The 25,438-nt window shown below is 27.6% G+C and overlaps 1 protein-coding gene across 2 annotated transcripts in view; it reads right to left on the bottom strand.

The window, feature by feature from the left end:
- The window catches only part of LOC135924362 (general transcription factor IIE subunit 1-like), an 82,138-nt gene extending 57,146 nt beyond the window's left edge, over positions 1-24,992 (bottom strand). For both annotated transcript variants that reach the window (XR_010571329.1, XM_065459439.1), the window contains exons 1-2: positions 24,934-24,992; positions 5,330-6,341 (exon numbers count right to left, since the gene is read on the bottom strand). Coding sequence is in view for 1 of the 2 variants with exons in the window: in XM_065459439.1 (XP_065315511.1) it covers positions 5,330-6,327 (998 nt within the window). In the remaining variant the exon portion in view is untranslated. The remainder of the gene's footprint in view (positions 1-5,329; positions 6,342-24,933) is intronic.
- Positions 24,993-25,438: the final 446 nt, after the last annotated feature.

Genomic DNA, 25,438 nt, shown 5'->3' with positions numbered 1-25,438 from the left:
AAACGAGTGTCATTATTAAATATACAATAAAAGGGGGTAAAGAAAATAAATTTTATTTTAATTAAATACATATAGAAATTAAATATGGACAAGCAATTAATTAAGATTAATCGACATGTCTAAATAATAAAATGAAATTATGTTGTAAATATATAATTGTGATGAAAATTTTTGATCTTCTTTGAGAATTCTCAAGTAAGATTTTTGATTAAATTTCATCTAAAATTCTAAAGCATTTTTAGTAAAAAGTCTTTTTAATATTTGAAAATTTTAGAATTTCTTAAATGTAATCTATTTGTAATTTTGTATCCATTTATTTCGATAAAAATATGATAGTAATAGTACTTATTATGAGAAGATCAAAAGATTAGAAAAGTATGTAAAAAATAAATATATAAAACCATATATTTAAAAAATATATAGAAAAAATAATATAACCATTAAAATAAATTATCTCGAAAAGATATATTAAAAAAATAACAACACATCAAAATAAATCTCAAAAAAATAAGCTCCGTGAAGTTGGCCGAACGATTGGAAGCACTAACGATGAAAAAATAACGAATTCACTCTGCCTACCACTAAGACATTGCCGAAAATAATATTGGGACCATTACGTCAAATCAATCACGATTCGGCCGAACCCTTTTAAATTAAAAATTTCTGGAATTATTTAGATGGTAAAAAAATGAGAAAGCCGTTTCGCTAACATACCTAGTTCTCGAGATATAGGGGCTCATAGGTACAAGCAAAGAGCTACTATAGAATCTGTAAAATATTTAAAAGGGTTATATCTCAAAAACTATTTATAGCAAGAAAAAATATAATATATCATATCTTAGATAATAAAAATCTCTAAATGGTTATAAAAAAATTGGAGCCAATTTGAGTCTTCCGGTTTACCTATATTTTGCTTAATCTATATTATATAGAAAAATTATTTTGCTTTTTATTTAGACATATTTTATAAATATATATGATGTTAAAACCTGGGCGACGCTATCTACTCTTCCAATATATATTTTTACCAAAAATGGAAAAAAAATAATGGCGCTTCATGAAATTACGGATTATGGTTAAAATTTTGTTGCTAACTTACCTTACCAATAACAGGATATTTTCACTTTTTATACTAAAAAATTTCGAATTTCTATTAAATATACTAATTAAACTGAGGGGCAGTATGGGCAAATGCCCATTAGACACTAATGATGTAACAAATTTCCAATAATAAATATCTTTCGTATAATTTTTTTTATTATTCATTTTTATTAATAATATAGAAATATAGATGGATAATCAAATTCATTCCATAATTAAAAATATATTGGAAACAAAATTTAGTCAGATATAAATAATTATATATTTTAAGCAAATAAATTAAAAAGAAGAATAATTTTAATTGTCTCATCCTTATGTAAAGTATATGTTAGTCGGTAGCAGTTGAAGGACTGACCATATCAAAAATTTGTGATTTATGTATCCACAATTTGTCAATCAAGGTAGGATATGTATAATAATTCGAGGGCCATTTTCGATTTTTTTTTTCTAAAACATGGCCATCCACCATTGATTGTCAGAGATACATAATATATATCCATTCATTTTTTATATAGTAAATTAGCATTAATATGCGAGTGAAATGTTATATTTAATATTTGCGATTTGTTGAGTTTTAATAAAATTTTGCTTCAATTTTATCCTAAGAAATTCGATGAAAAGTATGAAATTTTTGCGTTCCTGGTTTTGTACACGTTATTGAATCTCTCTTCTAAAATTATTCGCATTCGCTCTTTCTCATAATCGTCTTCCGGTTTGACTAAGCTACAAATGCCTAGATTGCAAATGCTCAGGTAAAAATTTAGCCAGCTAAAGTTACGATTTTGTAAATGTAACTAGTTATAAATATTTTTTAGCTAAAGTGTAGCTAGTTAATGGTAACCACTTAATTTGACAAAACTAATGTAGAGATTTTCATTTATAAGCTTTTTTTATCTTCAGCAAAATTTATTTAGTTCTTACTTATACTCTATTAATTGGAGTGAGATTCATTTTCTTAAGATATAAATAACTTTTAAAAATTAAATTATTAGATATATTCAATTTACCTAAGCATTTGTAGTTTAGTCAAAAACCTTTTTAAGTAATAATATATTATGATTTTAAAATATATTAAAACATAAAATAATTTTAAAATTTTTTTCATAAAATAATCATACGCCAATGCAGATTTAATATTATTGAAATTTGAAATGTAATTATAATTATTTTTAATATAATTATATTAAATGATTATTTTTAATATAATTATATATTAAATGATTATTTATTATAAGATAAAAGAAAATATAACTATTAAAGTATATTCCTTTATTATTGAATATATCTAATAATTTAATTTTTATAAGCTATTTATTTATATTATTTATATCATAAGAAAATGAAACTCATTTCAATTAATAGAGTATATATCAAAAAAATTTATATAAGCATTTGCAGTTTAGTCAAACCCATCGTCTTCATAGGAAAAACTATTCCTTAATAAAAAAAATTATAATATATATTAATAAATTATACATCTTATACCTTTACTATATTCCTTAAAATAGACAAAAAACTCTTTACAACAAGTTATTTGTTCTGAAACAAGTCTTTGTAAACTAGCCCTGGCCACTAAACGTTTGATTGTACCTCTGGCCCCGTCACAGCCCAGAAATGCCACTCAGCTTTTATTCCGAAATCATCTTCATGGTGGCAAAGATTGATTAAATTTTGTGATTCTTATATTGTGCTGCTGCTCCTTCTAAAAAGTATAAGATTTTTTTTGGGCGGCATTGAAATTTCCCTGTTACGAACTAAATATTTTTAGAATAAATGAACTGCAATTGTATTATGGACGATAGATTCAGAATTAAGGAACTTAAATGATTTAAATTATTAAGTGATTTGTAATAGATCACAAAAGGATGAATGGTAACTTGAGATTTATTCCAGTGAAACCCCTGCACTTCATCATGAACTACAAAGGCATAATTTTCAGCAAAATCTGCCTGAATGATATATTCTCCTTCATTTTAATTTTAAAAGAATTCAAGAATATTGTTTGCTGCTTGGTTAAAAATGAGTGTAATAGTAAAATATTTAGCTTTTCGAAAAGTTTCTAAAAAATTGGAGGTTGATGAAGTGATAGTTAAAAGATCTGTACTCTTCCTTCCTTCTTTCTTTCAATGCTTGTAAGTATTATATTCGATATCACTTGAATATAATATTTCATGGCCTTTAAATTAGAAGATCCATGGATTGAGCACAATCACCAAAAAAGCATTTTGGTAATGCTGGATTACAAATTAATTTTGGCAATATATCCTTATATGTAATCTTAATTAAATTTTCATTTAAAGTAATTTTGGGCAAACTCATCAGCAAATTTTGTGTTTTGATTATTGAATGGGTACACTGATGACAACAAATACACAAATTTCGGGACGAAGATCACAAAATTTAGAGAATCCAATTTTAATATTTGAATTATCTTATAAAGTTTAAACAATAGCGGCGGCATCTATTGTCTTACAGGGTTTAGGTGTTGAAAAATACCCCTTTTCTTTTAAACCTTTTGATTTTAACGCCATATGATATAAAATATTAAATTCTTTTACAATTTTTCTTACTGTCTAATTTGATGGTAATTTCATCGAATTTTTCATCATTTGAGATAATTGTATAATTTTAGTCTTCAAATTTTTTTTACTCCAGATATTTTTTTCATCGGACATTCTTTTCAAATAAGCGTTTTCTTTTAATGGGAGATTCCCCAATTGATTGCTGGGATACATTAATGTTATCAATAGCCTCTTGATTAATTAAATAAGGAGGAGGATCAATATATACATTGTCATTTGAAGAAGGAATGTTTGCTAATTTTTGTCGGCATGAAGAGCATATTAACATATCTAAATTGAATGTTAAATTTTTTTGGGTCATCCAGGATAGAATTTTTCTTAGATTCTTGCGATAATAAGCATGTCTTTGTAGATAAAATGGGTTACAACATTTTGATATTTTAACATTTTGTACATCCATCTGTGATATAGAATAAAATTTTAATTGATCTACACCTAGAATATATGTTTTTGCACTCTCTCCCGAATGTTATTGGTAGACAGACGATAAAATAATAAGCTGCAGACGGTTTGAATTAATTAAAATTAATCTGAAAGGGCAAGTTAAAAATATTATGCAGAAAGAGAGATTGTTTTAAACAGTTAATTTTGTAAAATAATATACTCATAAAATATAATCGATAATATGCCTAATAAATTATTCTTTTTTAATGCAGCTATTATACATTATCGAGCTAATAAGTCATTCGCTATAGTAGCAAAGTGGAGATCTAAAAAATGTACAACTTTTAAGGATGGTGGGGGGGGGGGCAGAACTGATTTTATCACATTTCTTATAAACATATCAATATTTTCATTTTCCTAAAGAAATATTTTTCAACCATTAGCGCCTTTTTTCAATTTTTGGTAAAAAGGTATATTTCGGAAGAGTCGATAGCGTCGCTAAGGTTTTGAAATCGTATAGATATTTAATTATTAAAAATGTCTAAATAAAACCAAACAAAAATTCTAAAACAAACTCTTTTTTGCTTAAAAACACAGGCAAAGCAATATAGGTAAACAAGAAGTTAAAGGCTCAAATTGCTAATTTTTATTGTTTTTTATTAGCCCTTTAGAGATTTTTTATCTAAATAATTATATATTTTTTTACTATAAATAGTTTTTGAGATATGAGCATTTTAAAAATTTTACAGATTCCAAAGTGGCTCTTTTTTTGCACCTATGAGCCCCTATATCTCGGGAACCAGATGTGATAGCGAGCCAAAATAAACGACTTTCTCATTTTTTTACCTATCTAAATAATTCCAGAAATTTTTAACAATTTTAAAAGGAGTCGGTGGAAAATGTGCCTTTATTTTTGATTGGCTAACATATTTATATAAGTTGTGTGTAAGATAGTAAAAACCCTTTATAGTTCTGGTTCTAAAATATTAGATTAGAAATAAAACTATAACCAGTGAAAAACTCAGAGGAAAAGTTCTCACTTAAAATGGTCATAAATTACAATAAGAATAATTAAACCTAAAAACAGATTCAAGAAAATTATAAATGTTCGGTTTGACCCAAATATTACTAATTATCTGTTTGAAAAAGATCGAGAATTCGATAATGATATATGTATGGCCAAATATATAATTTAATTGAAGCACTAACAAGCGTTAAAATAAATGTTCCTAAAGATAAAATTATATCACATTAATACATACCTTTGCTGATTATTACTAGCCATATCGATATTTCCGCCGAGATCGGAAGCAGAGGAATAAGAGGAGACGGCGTTTGCGAGATTGTCAATGTCGATATCCACGGGTTCAGGCTTTATCAAATGGGGGGCCAGTACCACATTCTCCGCCTTACGTAGCAAAGAGAATAATGGTTCCAGCTGAGTGTTGAAAAGGGTTATCATCTTACGAGCCTCTCTTTTAGTTAAAGAAGGTGCAGACCCTTTAGCCATTTGATTGGTTTCTAGGATGGGCTCATCCCCAAGCATGCGCAGGATAGAATCACAGGCGGGGCAAAATAGTTCCCCACTTTCCGAGTCAAACAATTGATCAACGTCGAGGTCCGTGTAACAGGCTTCGCAAGTTCCACAAGCGAATGTGGAACGGATAGAGGCAGCTCGTTCCTCCTGTTCAAGGGCCTCCGCAACTGCATCAAGCTTGTAGCGAACTGCGTTTAGTGCTGCGTGGTAGTCAATATAAAAGTAAGTAAACTGCTGGTTTTTAAAGTTTGGATGAGGAAGCGTTTCGGAAATAGGGGCTATGATAGGATCAGTAGTTGAATCACGATCGGTGACAAGCCGCATTTGGGACTTGATAAATCGATCCGCCTTGAGAGGTGCGAGTGCAGTGCGAAGGGCTTTACGTTCAAACCTAACAAGTTGGGAAAGATGGTCTTCGCGCAAACAAGGGTAGTGTATCAGTTGATCAATGACTACACCCTGTTCGAGTCCATGGAAAGCAGAGACGGCAAGCCGAACTAGGCGTTTCATCGTTTTGGGAATGCGATCAAAGCAGGTTGGTTGGGAATTTGAAAGTAAAGTAGAAACAAGTGGCATAGAGGGGGTGGGCAGTATAGACACAGGAACAGGTTGTAAAGATGAAGAAGTCAATAGAGGGTTTGATACGGAAGTATTGGAATCCTTATTTAGGCCTAAGATCTTTTGTATGTAATCGGAACCCTGCGAACTGTTGTAAAAATCCATGTCTTGTTATTATTCTTATGTATATTTAAAAATAATGTTTTTTTGAAATGATAGAATGGATTTGATAATCCATCAATAAAATAGTACGATATTATAAAAAAAAATACAGGATGGTCAGGAGCTCACCAATTTTGAATGGATGCCCTATTTTTATAAAATTAGCAATCAATTTTTAAATAATTAGCATCCATTTAAACAAATACATTAATATTTAATTTAATTCTTACGAAATTTTAGGGCCCATTTTAAATAAATATTATTTTTTTTGTAGGATTAATAAATTTTATTATTGTAAATTTTGCTTTTTCGGACAAATCTACCAGTGATTGGGACGACCATTTTTAAAATGAATTAAACTTCGCATAAAGGTTAATGTATACTTTATATAAATCCAAATTTTAATGCCCTAGCTCAAATATATCTCGAGTTATGAGCCTTAAAGTTTAATAAGAGCCTTTTCTTCTTTTGACGAATTTTAAAATACTCAAAATATTTTTGGTCTAAACAAATTATATATTATTTTGTAGCCCTAAAAATTCTCTTTATGAAAATGCAATATTTTAAAAATATCATCTATTTCCGGTAAAACAAAAAAAATTATTTTGAAAATTGCCCCATTTAAAATGATGAAACTCATGAAATGTGTTTATTACCAATATATTTATATATTTAAGTAAAAATATTAATGGAGAAAATAAGAATTTAAATTATATTTAGTTTTTATAATTAGGAATAAAAAAAGCAATTAGAGGGTGCTATCTATAAAGATAATTATAATAAATTTTCTTTTTATTGTGGTACAAAAATAAGTATTATATTTCTAGTGTATATAATAATTTTATAGAAATATTAATGGTTATTTATAATATAAAATGTATATTTTTATTTAAAAAATATATTATAATTAACTTAAATATAACGCCCTCTAAATTTATTATTCTAAATTATAAAAACTAAATATAATTTAAATTCTTATTTTCTCCATTAATATTTTTTACTTAAATATTTAAATATATTAGTATTGGTAATAAACATATTTGAAGAGTTTTATCGTTTCAAACGCCTTTTATAATTGATTGTTCTATACCTAAAATTATAAAAACTAAATAAAATTTAAATTCTTATTTTCTCCATTAATATTATTACTTAAATATATAGTTAATAAACACATTTCATGAGTTTCATATTTTAAATGGAGAACTTTTAAAAATAATTTTTTTGTTTTATCGGAAATAAAACGACATTGAAGAAATTTTTTAGTAATTTTTGCATTTTCTTATGAAGATTTTTAAGGGCTACAAAATGATATAAAAATTGTTATTTTAAAAAATATTTTGAGTATAAGATTCGTTAAAAGAGGAAAAGGCTCTAGTCGAAAGGCCCATAACTCGGGATATATTTGAGCTAGGGCATTAAAATTTTGATTTGTATAATATACAATCTATTTAACCTTCATTCCAAGTTTCATCCATTTAAAAATTGTCGTAAAATGGCATTTTTAGTCGATTTGTCATAAAATTACCCTTTTTTATTTTTTTTGGTAAGTAAATCTAAAGGTTTTTAAGAATTTTTTATTAGTTATAAAATTATAAAGCATTTGAGTTAGATATATTTGTGTTATTATTTTGATTAGCGAATACATGTATCAGAAGATAATAAATATATGTATAACCCGAGCAAAGGCCAAGCAAGGGCAATTTAAGAAGCGAAATCCCCCATAAATTTTATATTATAGAATTTAAAAAATTTATAATTTTTAAAAATAAATTATCACCTTTTAGCACCCCTCTTTTGTAAAAAGCTAGCGACGCCCCTGAGGAAGGCGAATGTCTATATAAAATAATATATTTCAATTAATCCAAAACGAGTGCATAATTTTTGAGCCAATTTGTTATCTATCATTATAGACCTGTCTGTGCGTAGATATTAATTGGCGGCGTTATATTTTTACTTGGGCGGTTATAGGCGAGCTAATGCACCACCGTCTAATAAATTGGCAGCGTGGTAACGTATTTAATAATTTTTTCAAATTTAATGTATTTTTATAAATTCCTATTCGCACTCTTAATTTCACCATTACTAGTTATAAATCTTTTCCGTGTTCAAGCCTATATAAATTTAGGTATTTTTTCTAGGGATGTTTTTTTTATTTAAAAAATTATATTACTACTACAATTCTTATGAAAAATATAATCTATCAATTTTATTACAATTTTTTCAATGCTGTTAACGCTTCTTTTAAAAAGTAGCGCGCTATAGCTACAACAACTTTCTCAAAAAAATAGCGCCTTATAGCTTACTATTTTTTAAATGTAAAGTTGCTACTTGTCATATCTTAAGAAGTTCTTAACTTAACACGTTCTTACTCTCTAATAAAGTTATCTTAACCTCTTAACTGCAGTGGTTTCTTCAAACTTATGATTGTGACGACACAGGAATATGTTTTTTAAAAATGTTATTTTTATTAATTCTATTTAAAATTACAGAGTTAATAATTAAAATTCAGAAATATTAAAATAATTTTTATAACCAAAAAAAAATATTCAAAAAGTACAATTTCCAAAAGTGTATAAAATTTTCGCGATGGAAATTATTACAAACCAAAAATAAAATAATAAATGATTGGCGTTTAGTTTTTAATAATAATATTTTCTTTTTTTCACCAATCAACAATATTTAAAAGTCTTGATTTCATATATATAAATGTATGTAATTATTTATAAAATAAGCAAAGCGATGACATGCCACCCCTTTACAGAGGCACTCATCCCGAAAAAAAAAATGAAAACACTCATATAACAATATAAATATTCATATATATATATAATAATAAAGAATAACTATGTAGTGTATGTAAATTTTGTAAACTGCAACTAAATATACTTGATGTGTTAATATGGGTTATACAAATAAATCTCGCTAAGTTATTACTATGTATATCAACTATAATTCTCTTACCGACATGGTGTTCCCCCACAATTCGACAGCGTTGCTCACCCCCGGTTCGAATAAGAGGGCCGAGATGCTTGGAACCTTCAGCACGCTCGCGGACATCGCTTACAGTAGAATACTCCCCGTGTTTTGCGAAGTTGTAGCCTCCGCCCCATACTGCCCTGAGTTTTGTTACGCTGCTGTGGATCCTGATATGGTCGCGGGTCACCCCAGAACATAGCTGGCGGTACACGGTCCCCGTAAACCTCTCGGGCCAACCTTTTGCCGGTTACGCTGGAGTTACCCATCGTATTGTCTTGACGGATTCCCAGCAGAATCTTGGCCCCTCTAGTCAGTAATTCGCATTGACTACGTATGTGATCGTCCTCGTTGCAATTGAAGCAAGGTCTTTTTCTGGCGCCCTGAGATTGCATCATGTTTTCCTTCCGCGGACGGCAACGATGTTGAGTCTATTATTATTAGGAATTAGCGTCAACTGGATGTAATAGTCGCTGAAGTCCACCAGACGAGATTAATTTCCATGGTACCAAAAAAAATTTGACTACACAAAAATTATAATGCAAATTTCTTTTTACTAACAAAAACCAGGGATACCAAACCGAACCTGAACCATTAAACCGCTAAAACCGGTATTTTTTATCGAACCTAAACTAAAAAGATTCTAGCCAAACCTGAACTGAACCGCTAAAATACCTATAAACCGGTTCGAGTCTCATAATCTTATGCTTATAAAATAATGTGTAAGTTATTACTAGTATATTGCAAAATTTTAATTATATTCGAATTGTTTTAAAGATTATTATCAGTAACATTTGATTGATAAGTGTCAGTCATAATTTTTATAAACTTTGATATATTGCCATTTTACAACATTTTTTAAATATTTTAAACTTATAAAATATAATGCCTAGAGAAAAATTAAACCAATATATATATTATTTATATATAGTAAAATGACACATCAAATCTAATATCATATTGGCAGTGCCGGTTACCCAATAGTGTTGTCAAAATGCCCGATTTTTTAAAACGACCCGATTAAGATCTTAGGCAAAATAATATTATGTAAGCATCGAGATTTGGCAAATAGATGTCCAAGCATTTCTGCCAGCTATGAGTAAAATCTTTATGCTTGCATAATGTTATTCTGGTTATAATCTTAATCAGGTCGTTTTTTAAAATCGACCCGAATCGGGTTTTTTGACAACACTACTGCCCAAGTTAGTGTGGAAAGATGTTTTCCAACAATTAAATTTATATTATATCCTTATAGATGTAATTTGAGTGAGACGAATTTTGAAAATATATTAATTGTGCGGCTTAATAAAAAAAATTTTAATTGTTCATATTAAAATTAATCATTGATATTTATTTGTTATATTTATAAATTAAATATAATTTTATAATGTGCAATTAATAAACATGAAGGTTTTACTTTTATGTATCTGTTTTTTATTTTAATTATAAAATAAATAAAAATATTTTTCCCTATACATAATACGAATATAGGTTTGAATACAAAAGTGTTCAAACCGAATCGATATTTTTATTTTATACGAACCGAACCTGAACCTTTAACCGTTATTTTTATCCGAACCTGAACCGATATTCGTTTCGGTTTGGATCCCTGATAAAATCAATTATAAGAATTTTTATTTCTTTTTAACCAAAATCAAAATTATGCAAAACAAAAAAAATTTTTTAATTAATTTAAAAAAAAAATATGATACAAAGATAAAAAAAAATATTTAGATCTTGAATTTAATAAAAATAAAATAATGGATAGAGAAAGCATTGGTTTGTTCTCTTTCGTATATGCTAAAAGGTGTCCAACCAATTGGGAGGATCTTAAATTGAATACTTTGAAAGACAAAGATTTAAGTCGGTTAAAATTGAGTTTAACGGGTGAAAGAAATTGAAAAAACAGACATGATTCCTACAAAAAGAATTGTCAATAGTTGATGATTGCATTATAAGTAGGAATAGAGCTGTAATTCCTTATAAATTACGTAGTAAAATTGTGGATTTATTGCATGCAGGTCATCAGGGTTGAGATAAAATGAAATCTTGGGCTCGTGAATATGTATGGTGGCCTGGTAAGGGTAATGATATTGATAAAATTATAAAGAAATGTGTTCCATTTAATACCTGCCTCTATGACCTGTCAGGAAATGGGAAGTGTGTGGCCAAGGTCTAGTCAGCCTTGGGAAAGGGTCCATTTGGATTTCTTCGAATTGGATTAAAAACGTATTTTTTAATGATGGATTCATATTCAAAGTGGATTGAATATGAGGAAGTTCGGATTAACGACTAAGGTTGTTATTAGGTTATTACAAAAATTATGAGTCAGATTTGGGATCGTTCGTCAGCGAGAATTTTAAACATTTTTGTACTTCGTTACAAATAAAGCATATGTTGGCTCCACCATATCATCCTAGCTCTAATGGACAGGCTGAGACTGGTATCCATAGTAAAAAATTGGATCATATGGGGAAAATGAGATTTGGATGGCCCAGTTGTATTAAAATAACTCCAAAAATCGGGAGGAGGCCACGCCGGTTAGAAGTCGAGAGCCATTGGATTTTTTAAGCCCAAAGGGCAGTACTATTGTATTATCGGATGAAAAGACAAGTCCAAAGTTTAGGGAGGGACAAAAGGTATGGACGCGTTTATTCGATAATAAGAATAAAAAATGGGAAAAGGGTAATATAGTACAGAATATGGGGTCGAAATTAAATCAGGTCACTTTGGACAATGTGGTTCTTGTGGTAAGGCACAACTATCACCTGAAAACTAGAGTATAAAAAAGGGGGGAGGGGGAGAAGAGAGACGAGTAGAATGTTTGGTGCTGATAAGTTCATTGCCTAGTAAATGGCCTTCTTGTATTATGGCCATACATTATTTTTATTGAAAAGAAAATACATTGACGAGTTCATTGATTTGTAAATGACCTTTTTGTATTATGGTTATACATAACATTTATTAGAAAAGAAAATATTATTTGACCAGGGTAATAACATCTATAATATAAAAAAGCCTTGTCACAGTCACACTTTCATAATTTATAATATATATATAAAAAATCGTTAATTTGATAAGTGACATGGCCAATCGGCGAGAGCGTCGTTTACAAATCTAATGGACTTAGGTTAGAATCCCAGCAAAGATTTTTTTTCTCAATCTGGCAAGATATATTTTTCTTTCTTGGCAAAATTAATTAAATAGATACGATTCAAAGTTTGTAGCTACTTTAAAATTCAAACTATTAAATAGGTATTCTTATATTTTTAAATTCTTAATATTCCTTTAAAAAATATTCGTCCAATAAAAATCACCATTGAATCATATCTTATCAAACATTCATTCATATTCCATTACCATAAAACCAATACCATCTTATACATCATCATATATATACTAGAACTAACTGAAATATCTATAATATATATTACGTGACACTGATATTTTTTAATGCTACAATTTTTTTCTGAAAAACCATTTCATGGGCGTGTATTTTGAAAAGTATCTATGGCCAAGAGCGTCGATTACAAATCTGATGGACTTAGGTTCGAATCTCAGCAATGATTATTTTTTTCTTAATCCAACTTGGTGGTTCCGTCCTTTGAGATGTTAACTAAATTCCCATTGGACCTGAAAATGTTGTCAATTGCAGACCTCTGGTGGTAAATGCATGGGAAAATAAAAGTGGCAGTTATTTAAAAATTTTGTTTAACTTGCCTGTCCAATGTATAAAAATTATTATATTGGTTGATTTGGCTCTTTATGTATTATTTTTATGTTTTTTACTTAAACTTATAAATTATATAATATAAAAATAACATCTAATAGTACCTATCTATAACCTAAATAATATATATAAACGCCGTAGTCACAATGTCACAGTCACAATTTATAATATATTTTAAAAATTCACGATTTTTTAAAAGCGTCTGTGGCCTAATCGGCAAGAGCGTCGCTCACAAATGTGAAGGTCATGGGGTTCGAATCCCAGTTAAGATATTTTTTACTTAATCTGGCAAAATTAATTAAATAGAAGATAAAATAATTAAGTGTGGCATATTCACATACGATTCAAAGTTTGTTGTTATTTTAAAATTCAAACTATTAAATAGGTATTCTTTTATTTTTAAATTTTTCACAACGTAATAACCAATAGTATTTTTATAGCATCATACCATATCAAACACTTATTCATCAAGGCATCCATTAAAATAATATCTAACATTACCATCTTATACATCACAAACATCTATCTATATTAATATATAAAAGCCGTGTCATAGTCACAGTGTCACAATTTATTTAAAAAATCGTCAACTTTGAAAAGCGTCTGTGGCCTAATCGGCAAGAGCGTCGCTTACGAAGCTGATGGCTTTGAGTTCGAATCCCAGCAATGCATTTTTTTTTGTTAATCTGTATACTTTTTTTAATTTTTATTATTTATGTACTCAATAAAAAATTTAATTTTGCCAGATGAGGGTTTTGTATATTGTTATCATGGAAACAGATTTCGGATTTGGATTTATTAAGTATGAGTCTTTTAAAATTGGCTTCAAGAAATTGAAAACCAATTATTTTAAGAAGAGCATCACAGATTGTTCCATCAAGATGCCAAATAACTATTCCAAATCAAATTTAGATTTAAGATAATGGATGTGATAATGAATACCAAGGTAAAATAAAGGAAGGTGTCTTCCCCCTGCTGGATCCTTTTGTCAGAATCTATGACATGTGGGCTGAATAAAGAAGTTTTAATGTTACAGTTATGTCTCTAGGAATTTTGAATAAACAGGAAATTTGGTATAAAACAATTTATGAAATGTTCACAAAATTTGCTATTGAAAACGTTATTAAAGTTTACTTTGATAATAGCCATGTTAGGAGGAGGATTTTGGAATACAAATGACATGTGAAGCTATGCCTTCTCCCTTACCAAATCCTAATTGATAAGTATACTTAATAAGTTAAAACCCTGGGTTTTGACTCATGGAAATTATTTTTGCTAATAATCTTCTAAATAGCCCATTGCAATGGGGTGGATACTACCACAGTGTTTGTGAGATTTCGGTTTGCCCCCATGATTGATTCGAATCTATTATGGCAGGTCTTTTTTTAAAAGAGTATTTAGGAAGGTTTTAAAAGCATTTAAATGATTCTTTGAGAAGAAGGTAGATTTTATACGAAGTGAGAGAGCAAAAACCATTACGCCTGGATGTGGAAAATTTCTTAAAAGAATTGATAAATATCATAACTCACAAGTCATATATTTTTTTTTACATATTTTTCATAATATATTTGGCCTTTTCTCTAAAAATTTATAGAAATCTTTGAAGGATAAATACGGATAATCTATTCCTCTCATTTGACTATTATTCTAATTCATCCATCGTCAAATGAAGGTAAAATTTATTATTTATCCATAAGGAGAAAATTCTGATTACCCGTCATTCTTGACGGGCTATCAGCTAGTTCGTTTATAAAATATAAGGGGGAATTACTAGTTAATAACATTTGGTAAAAAAGGAATTGTTCTTATTGATAATGTCGGTCATTGATCGATAAGGATGATATTTCGACAAATATTTTTTTTCCTCCCTCCCTTCCGTTGTATTATTTTTTTAAATTATTGTGATTTGTACCGCAAAAGAGAAAGGGAAAGCAGAAGTTATGTTTTCAGTGTTTAATACAATTAAACCTGGCAATGCATATGTCGGTGTTAGTTGGTGTGGTGTGAAAAGATTTGTTTTTCTCCCCTTTTCTAGATACAGATTGGGTTCATTGTTCACAAAAAAAAAATTTTTTTTAATTTTAATTTTTTAAGAAATTCAATTTTATTAAATTTAAAATAGGATATATATAAACTAAATAATATATATTTTTAAAAAAAAGTATATATTAAAAATAAATTTAAAAAAATATATATATATAAATCTATTAACATATAAGAGAACTGAGGAGAAGAAAAATTATTTTAAAAAAAAATATATATCACCCTAGAGAAGAGTGAATGCTTAAAAAATTGGACCGGCAGATTTCCAGGGATATATTTTTTTAAATTAATTTAAAAAAAATTTTTTTTGCATAATTTTGATTTTGGTTAAAAAGAAATAAAAATTCTTATAATTGTTTGTTAGTAAAAAGAAATCTGTATTATAATTTTTGTGTAGTCAAAAATTTGTTTTGTACCATGGAAACTAAATCTCGTCTGGTGGACTTCAGGGACTACTACATCAGTTGACGCTAATTCCCAAAAATGGACTCAACATCGTTGCCAGTCCGCAGAAGAAAAACATGATGCAATCTCAGGGCGCCAGAAAAAGACGTTGCTTCAATTGCAATGCGGACGATCATACACGTAGATGCGAATTACCGACTAGAGGGGCCAAGATGCCGCTGGGAATCCGTCAAGACAATTCGATGGGTAACTCCAACGTAAGGTTGGTCCGAGAGGTTTACGGGGACCGTGTACCGCCAGCTGCGTTCTGGGGTGAGCAACCCGCGACCATATCGGGATCCACAACGGCGCAACAAAGCTCAGGGCAGTATAGGGCGGAGGCTACAACTTCTCAAAACATGGTGGTGAGTATTCTACAGCAAGCGATGTCCGCGAGCGTGCTGGAGGTGCCAAGCACCTTGGCCCTTTTATTCGAACCGGGAGTGAGCAACGATGTCGAATTGTGGGGGAACACCATGTCGTAAGAGTTATAGTTAATATACATAGTAATAACTAGCGAGATTTATTTGTATAACCCATATTAACACAAGTATATTTAGTTGCAGTTTATAAAATTTTCATACACTAACATAGTTATTCTTTATTATTATATATGTCGTATTATTGAGATATGGAATCATGTGAGATTCGGAATCCCAACGTGGGGATTCGGGATCTTGAATCCCCACGTTTTATTAAAAAAATATAAAATAATATAATTACTTTTTCTTTCCTTTTTTGCCGTTTGGCTGGCACCATATAATAGGCCAAAATAAGGGATTTAAAAAGAAAATTTAAAAAAAGTAAAAAGTATAAAATTAAGACATATAATGAATGAAAAATAAAGTTAAACATTTTTGTTTTTGTAAATTTGTATGAAATATTAAATATTTTCACATGAATATATATTTTAAAAAAATCCGAATTAAAAAAAATTATTTATTACAACACTTCTTTAATGCTATATGAAATTTCGTTGAATTTAAGGTTGTTCTTGAAACACTAGCACCTTTTATTCATGCAGTCCATTTTGCAATTGCATAACGATGGTTTCCCATAGTTTGTGACATTCCGGAAGCTCCTAAATTATTTTAGCACTTTAAATAAATAATTAATACATTTTATGTACATGAATTAATTTGAGGAGTATATGTAGTTAATATAAAAATAGTTTAAATTACGTATGATTCATATATCTTTGTTGGGAACTTCAAAATCATTTAATTTTATATAGACTAGAGGCAATAAATGGTGCTGAAATTCTTCCAGCACGCGTTCCTACCCATATGTTCAATTTTTAATACTTTCCCTTCTAAATTTTAAGGAATAAAATCTCAGAAACCTGCAGATATTATTTGCCCGGCCCGGATTTTTTTTTAAAAAAAATATTATATTTATTTTTAACGGCGATTTAAAATATTTGGCTTTAAAATATACGGCCCAGCCTAGGTATTTATATTAAAAAAATTAAAATACTACAAGACCCGTGTATACACGGGCCGGGCTTAGGGCCGGACCTGCAGGTCTCTGAAATAACTGATATGAATTATCAATAAATTTAATTTTAATAAAAATTAGTAATTGTGTTGGGCTAGATTTTTTTCATAGAATTTCGAAATCATTACATTTTGAAATGAAAATTTATTTTTAATATTAATTAAGAATCTTATTGGGCGGGATTTTATTTCTTGGAATATCTAAATTATTATATTTTGAAAATTTATATTAATACAATTATTTTATTTTTATGATAGTTTAAAATTTTTTAATGCCTCAAATTGTTTTACCAAAACTGTTATAAAATATAATTTATATAAAAAAAACACCCAAATACAAATCTATTCAAAGTATATGAAAGGAAATGTAGATAATATTTTTAACGATTCCGTCACTTTTCTTATTGTTTACCAATGAGGAGAATTATGTGAAAGCTATAAACATTGCTACTAAAATAGCAAAGGTTTCAATCAAAGATTCGCGCTTTCGGATTGTCCATAATATTACTAATAGTCCTTGTTCAAAAAATGTTGGCCATAAAATTACATGGCAAAATAGTTGTGCTACAATTTATATTGGGAATAGTATTTCTAATATTTTAAAACGGGCCCCTTCTTTTATTTCATATTTAAATGATCGTGGGCATCAAAACATAATTTATTCTCAAATAATTAGACAAAATAACTTTCTCTTAGGTCATCACTTGTTATTACCTATCCATAGGACAGATAGAACAAATATCTGTCTTAAAAATTTAGAAGGGAAAGTATTAAAAATTGAACAAAATAAAATATGGGTAGGGTGGGCTCGAAGAATTTCAGCACCATTTATTGCCACTAGTCTATATAAAACTATAAAATAAAATGATGTTGAAGTTCCCAACAAAGATATATCAATCATAGGTAATTTAAACTATTTTTATAGTCTACATATACTCCTCAAAATTCATGTACATAAAATATATTAATTTTTTAACTAAACTGCTAAAAATATTTAGGAGCTTCCCCGAATGTCACAAAATATGGGAAAATATGGTTATGGAATTGCAAAATGGGTTGCATGAATAAAAGGTGCGAGTGTTTCAAGAACATATCAAATGTTCAACGAAATGTCATTTGCATTAAATAATTGTTGCAATAAATAAAAATTTTTTAGTTCGGATTTTTTTTAAAATATATATTCATGTGAATATATTTATGATTTTATATAAATTTACAAAAAAATGACTTTTAAACTTATTCCTTTTCATTCATTATATGCCTTAATTTTATAATATTTAAACATTCTCTCATCCTTTTTGATAATTTATTTATTATAACAAAATATCTTTAAAAAATAAAATTTTCTGGTGCCAGCCAGGAGGCAAAAAAGGAAGAAAAAAATATTATTCAATTTTTTAAAAAAAATTTATTCAGTCCCCATTGGTTTTAAATATTTTTAAAAAAAGATTCCGAATAAAACGTGGAGATTCAAGATCTCGAATCCCACATGATTTCATATCCCAATACGACATATATATATATGAATATATTATATATATATTGTTATATAAGTGTTTTCATTGTATTTCTTTTGAGATGAGTGCCTCTGGTCCATAAAGGGGTGGCATGTCATCGCTTTTCTTATTTTATAATTACATACATTTATATATATGAAATCAACAGTTTTAGATTTTGTTGATAGGTAAAAAAAAAAAATTATTATTAAAAAACTAAACGCCAATCATTTATTATTTGATTTTTGGTTTGTAATAATTTTCATCAAGGAAATTTTATTCGCTTTTGGATATTGTACTTTTTAAAATCTTTTTTTTGGTTATATAAATTATTTTAATATTTCTAAATTTTAATTATTACTCTGTAATTTTAAATAGAATTAATAAAAAATAACATTAAAAAACATATTCCTGTGTCGTTACAATCATGTTGGAAAAAACTACTGCAATTAAGAGGTTAAGTTAAGATAACTTTCTTAGAGAGTATAAGAACGTGTTAAGTTAAGAACTTCTTATAAAAAACATGACTTTTAAAAAGGAATCCTAATATGGTGAAAACCGTAATCAAATCAGTTACTAAAACTATCTCGATTAGTAAGAAGAATATATTAGGTAACCGCAAACAGCGCTTCTTCCAAACGAGGCTCTAGCATTAATGAAAGATTTCTAAAACATAGTTTGATCCAGCAAAAGTGGAAGCTTTATTATAATTACATTATAATTTATAAATAATATCTGAACTGATTTTATTTTTTAACCTTATAATTTATCATACATATTTCATCACTGTTTTTGATTTTATGCAATAAATTTAAATCCATCACTTATATTATCCAAATTACGAAACTATATTATATTGAATAAAATGCTTAACTGTTTGGAAAAATTTTATATTTCGGTTTAGAAATTTTTTTTTACTACCAGCCGGGTGATCCTCTAGGTCCACCTCTATTCTTTAGCAATAAATAAAATAATAACGAAATAATTAAAGCCCTTGACAATATCACCCTTAGGTTTCAACAACTAAATTTAATATTAAAAAATGTGAAATTTATTCAAGCCTAATATACTCTTAGTTCATCATAGATCTATTTACTCCTATAATCAAAGGCGAAATATGTGTCCTTGGGTTACCAATAAGCGACTCAGCCAGTATCCAAAGATCTCTAGAAAAGAACTTCCATAATCTAACATCATAGCAAATATCCTTAAACTTTTGCCTTCACGAGGGCTATTATATGATTAAAAACATCTTAAACATTCCCAAAATTATTTATTAATTCAATACATCAGGGGTATTCCTATTTCCAGAAATTCTCCAAAATTATGAGATTAAAATCAAATCCATATTGGAGGATATTTTTAATCTAAAATTTTGTCAGAAAATATGGCTACAAATTACCTTTCCCCAAAAATATGGGGAACTTGGAGTACGCCTTCCTTTACCTCTACCAATCGTATCATTCATATCGTCTTCCATTAGTAAATATGAGCTTATTCTGAATCTAATCAAACCAGTCCAAGATTTGTTATTTAATCATGAGTTATCTGGCTGGTCAGTAAATGTAACAGGGGGACTAATTATCCAACAAGCTCACAAAAGGATTGGGGTGAAGCTATAGTTCATGCGCCGTTGTCTAATTAGTTTCGAGCACACACCGAGCAGCTTATAAACCTCTGTTCAATGGTTATGGACAAGTTCGGTTATGATAGGCTAGAGGCTAAGCTAAATGTACCCCAAACTATAAATTCACTTACAGACGCCGAATTTAGTTATGCAGTGGATATCCGGTAGGGGTAAAAATATCTTATACCTATAAATTAGGGTTGGCAAATAAAAATCAATATTTTTATTAAATTTTATTGACTAATTTGATCAAGTACTTAATAAAAGGAAAGACAAAGACTAGATTATTTTAGAATAAAATAATTTTTGTATGAAAAATACTAAATTGTACTAGTAATCATTAATTATAAGATGAAAAAAATTCTTGATTTATTTTGTATTTCATTGTTTTTGACATAATTAATTAGGGATGTACCGATATTTAATATCGAATCGGATTGGGCCGATATTTTACCTATTTTTATCGGCAAATGTTATAAAATTTTCAGATCCGATCCGATACAAAATGGCGTTTTTAACAAAAATAAAATATTATTAAATTTAAAAAAAAGTTATATCTAAAAATTTATTTTTATAAATAAAATCGAAATCCATTTTTAGGTTTATTTTTTTTAATAGTAATAATTAGTTAATAAACATTCTGCCATATTGTTATTTTTTTTGCATTCTGTTTATAGAAGTGTGCAATAATCTTCAGAATCTGTTTTTAGTGAAGCTAGTGATATAGTCCCCATTACCGCAGACTGACCTCTGATAAATTGGAAATTTTTGTATTTCTAAAAAGAAATCTTCGATATATTAATTTAAATATCTATTTCAAATTTTAAAATATATTTGTTTATTACTTATTAAAATAGATGAATGTTATTACTTACTATATAAATAAGTGATTTTTCAATAAATATATTTTATAACATTTAGAATTGCAAATGAATTGAATATAAACTATAACTCATTATAATATATTTAAATGACATGGTATGGTATAGTTAAATCATAGATGTTATACTAATAAAAAATATATTAAAAATTAAAACCATTGGTATCTTTACAGAATACAAAATTAGATAAGAAATCGGATCTGTAATCGGCCAATATCAATTTAATATCGGGAATATTGGATCGGATCGGGCTCCAAAAATTGGTATCGGTACACCCCTATAATTAATTGATAATTGTATATTTAGAAATAGAAATCTGCAGAAATAGGCCCGATACGTACCCGGCCCGGCTCGGGCCTAATATTTTTTAAAAAATCGGGTTCGAGCCGGTCGGGCCTAATATTTTTTATAAAAATTGGGCTGGGTCGGGTCTAGCCTTGGAAATTTTTTAAAATATATTTAAATTTATCAATTTTATATTAAATTTTTTATATAAAATAAAAATATTTTATTTTATTTTAGAATTAGACGCCATATAACATATATCTTTTATTTTGAGCAATTATAAAAATTAATTTCTATATTTAAATTGGGCTGGACCGGTAAATTTTTTTTGAAATTGAAGAATTAGACCCGATGCACAACTATTTAGGATCTCAATGTAGTGGGAAATTATTTAATATTCCAAAAAATATAATAGTTAATTTAATTCAGGGCTGTGAACCATCCTTCTAATATCGATTTTTTTTATTGAAAGTCGGATTTTCTTTGAGAAAATAACAAATTAGCTCATGACTTATCACATATTTTTTCAAAAATTTCCTGATTAGATCTTCTGGAGCATTAACTTTTTACTTATAAGAAAATATTATACTAAGGTTAAAATAATGATAATATATGATATTTTTCAATCTAAATCTGAGCTTCTCTAAATGAAATATTATTATTTGGTTTAAATAGCAATTTAAATCAAAAAATTACAATTTTGCCAACCCTACTATAAATGTCAAAGATGTGGAGCACAAGTAGATGAAAAAGGAAGACAGCCTCTCCATTGTCTTTTTAATGGATACAAATACATATGGCATGAAAATAAAATAATCCAAAATTTATTATTTAAAGCTGATGTTCCTTCACATCCAGAACTGAGATATACAAGTTATCAATAATTAACGGCTTGATAAACATACTTTAATTCCCCGGGATATTGGGAAATATTAGGATTTTACGTGCTTAGGATTTTACGTGCATAGATATTTTTGCATCCTCTAATAATAATCATGATCCATTAAGTATTGAAGGAAAAATCACAAAAATATTCACATCTATCCGAAACAATATATTCATACCAATTGTGATATCAAAAAACTGTTTTTCGGAAAACAGGCTAAATTTCTAGTCAAACGAATCATTCAAAAGAGCAATAAAACAACAATTTCGAGGGCTTTTTTGATCACACAACAAATTAGCTTCAAAATATAATTTTAAATTATATGGATTCGCCAGATGGAGTAGATTACTTTTTTTAATGTTTGTTTTTAAAATGTTTTTTTAAGTATTATTAATATGTATTTTATATGTTTTTAATAATAGTTTTCAAGTTATTTTTAATTTTTTTAAAAAACCCCATATTGGATAATTAAAAATTCCCTGGAAATAAACTTTCGAAAAAAATCCTTGGAAAAAACCCAAATCATTTTTCCTGACCAGTCAGTAAAAAATAATTTTTGTTTTTGTAATTAAATTCCATTTAAAAAATTTTTTTTTTAAATTAACTAAATTGATAATAAATACTTGAAATTTAAAAGAACTATAAGATGTTGTGTTTGTAGCACTGAAATTTTATATATCAAGCAAGGAAAAAGATTCAGCAGATGCTGAGAATCTTTTGCAGGCTATTATTAAGCCACAATTTTTAATATCAATTCAATGTATTTATTTTTTATTTAATTGTACATATTATTTTAGAAAATATTACAAAAAATTGATTTGGATTAAAGGGAGGTTATGAATAGAGCAAAGGATATTGTTGAAATATTAACAAATATCAGAGAGAATGTGGATAAAAAATTTCATGAAATATATGAGAAAGTAAAGGAGATTGTTAATATGTTTGGGATTAAAATTTTTAAGCCTAGAGTAGTTTCTAGACAATCCAATAACTCAAATTGAATCTACGATTGAGGATTTTAATAAAATAAACATATTCATTACCCTTATTGATACATTTTTATTTCAATTAAAGGATAGATTTATTAGTCATAATTTTATTTTAAAAAGTTTTTATTTTCTTTTGCCAGTTGAGTCTAAACTATTCATTACACTTGAAACATGAGAGAAATTAGAAAATCAGAGTTTTACGCTGATAATTTAGTAGGCTCATATGATAAATTACTTTGTGATGTCGAATTATGATATAAAATAGGGTATTCTTAAAAAAATGCTCTGCAGGCTCTTTCCATGTGTAATTGCACTTTAGATTCTCAAAACATTATTAATTATTTTAGCTACCTTACCAATTAGTACCTGTACTAATGAAAGGTCTTTTTCAACTTTTAAAAAGGTTAAAAACTTATTTTAGAGATACCACCGATGAAAAACGCATGGTTATAGCAGCTCAAATTTAAAACACCTTAATGTTAAAAGATTTTCTCCAGCTCATACCTATAGATTGAGCCAAATTAGCTGACATTTAGCCATTATCCAACTATAATCCTGACATAATTTTTATCGTAGTAGTCAATAATATCTTTTCCATTGTTAGAACTAACCATTCTTAAAAATGTGATTGCATGGACCATATCAGATAATGGAAAAACAGCTAAACCATTCATCATGTTACAAAAGAAGTTTTTTTCCTATATTGTCTTTCTAGGCCTAGCTTCTGAATTTTTATGTGTATGACACAAATGGTAAAAAGCACCCTCTGATTATGTTCTGATTTCATAATTAAAAAGGATAGAATTCTATATTAATATTCATAACAATTATTGTTTTAACCATGCTCATAGCTGACTTTTTGAAATTCATATAAACATATTTAGATTTACAATGTTATTTATTAAATTTGATTTGAAAAATAAATATTATTAGTTATTTAGCCAATAATCCAACAAATAGAATTGCTAAAATGTGTCAATAGATAATATTATTTATAACTATACAGAAAATCACAAAAAAGAATCATTATTTATAAAATTTATATATTACTTAATTTTATAAAATATTTTGACAAGGAATTTATATATCTAACAATTTTTTATTTTATGTTTTTATATCAATTTATATTTTTACCCTGCAATATAAGTAATATTAATTTTTATAGCTTTATTTTTACATCCCACAGAGAAAATAAAATATATAAATATAATATTCGTTTTTAAATCCATAACTTTAGATCCCAAATATTTCTATACAAGTAATTGCATATCCCAAATATTTTTAAATGTGATGTGTAATAATTAATTAGTATATTAGTATAATGTTTATAAAATTGTTACACTAAAAAATTTGGATTTTTTTAAATTTTTTAGTACCCCTTTTTAGTAGTGAGATGCCTAAAACTGCCCAATAGTGCCATTTCCCTCAGCAAAATCCTGACACTGCCTATGTATAAGAATTCAATATTAATTTCCCATATAATGTTTTTAAGAAAATTTTAATTTATTCTCATTTTATAGCAATTTATTAATATAATAAAGATTTTTTAATTGTTACCTTTTTAATGGTAACTTAACTAATACATTTTTTTATTAAATAATGGTAACTAAAACAGAAAATATTTTGGTATCTTGCTCAAATCTGATCAAATATACTAAATTTTATATTTTAAAAAAATGTATATATTAAATAAAACAAATATAAAAAAAATATATTATATTTATTAGACTGCTTAAAATATTTTACATTTACACTTTACCTTTAAATGCTAACAAAAATGTCCAAAGATATATATCACCTATTCTAATTAAAAATGATTGACAACTTATAATATTATCGAATTTTAAATGATAGAATATCAATTTTCTAATGTTCCTTTTTTTCAAGTACAATCAATGGCATATGATAATATGTATTTGCTACGCTTATAAGATAAGACAGTAAAATTATATAAGTCATAAAACTTTACTGATATGGTTAAACAGTCAATAAAATTATTGTGTTTAAATCAAAATATAAGAATAGATATAAATTAATAGTATTTCAACCTCAAGGCAAAATTGCCTGAAATTTACCATGCTGTATCTCATAATAAGTACAAATACATTTTCGATCAATTAATAATTTATTTTAAAATTATTTCAGTAAATAATTTAAAATTGAAATATTCCGAATCCAATAAATTCCATACCTTAATCAATAATATATTATAGCAATTAGATTGGCGATTCATTCTGCTACAAATATATTTAAATAAAATTAAT

Source organism: Gordionus sp. m RMFG-2023, chromosome 1, assembly GCF_954871325.1.
Source record: "Gordionus sp. m RMFG-2023 chromosome 1, tfGorSpeb1-WG-v2, whole genome shotgun sequence".
Taxonomy (NCBI): domain Eukaryota; kingdom Metazoa; phylum Nematomorpha; class Gordioida; order Chordodea; family Parachordodidae; genus Gordionus; species Gordionus sp. m RMFG-2023.
This window is presented reverse-complemented; position numbering and strand designations above follow the sequence as displayed.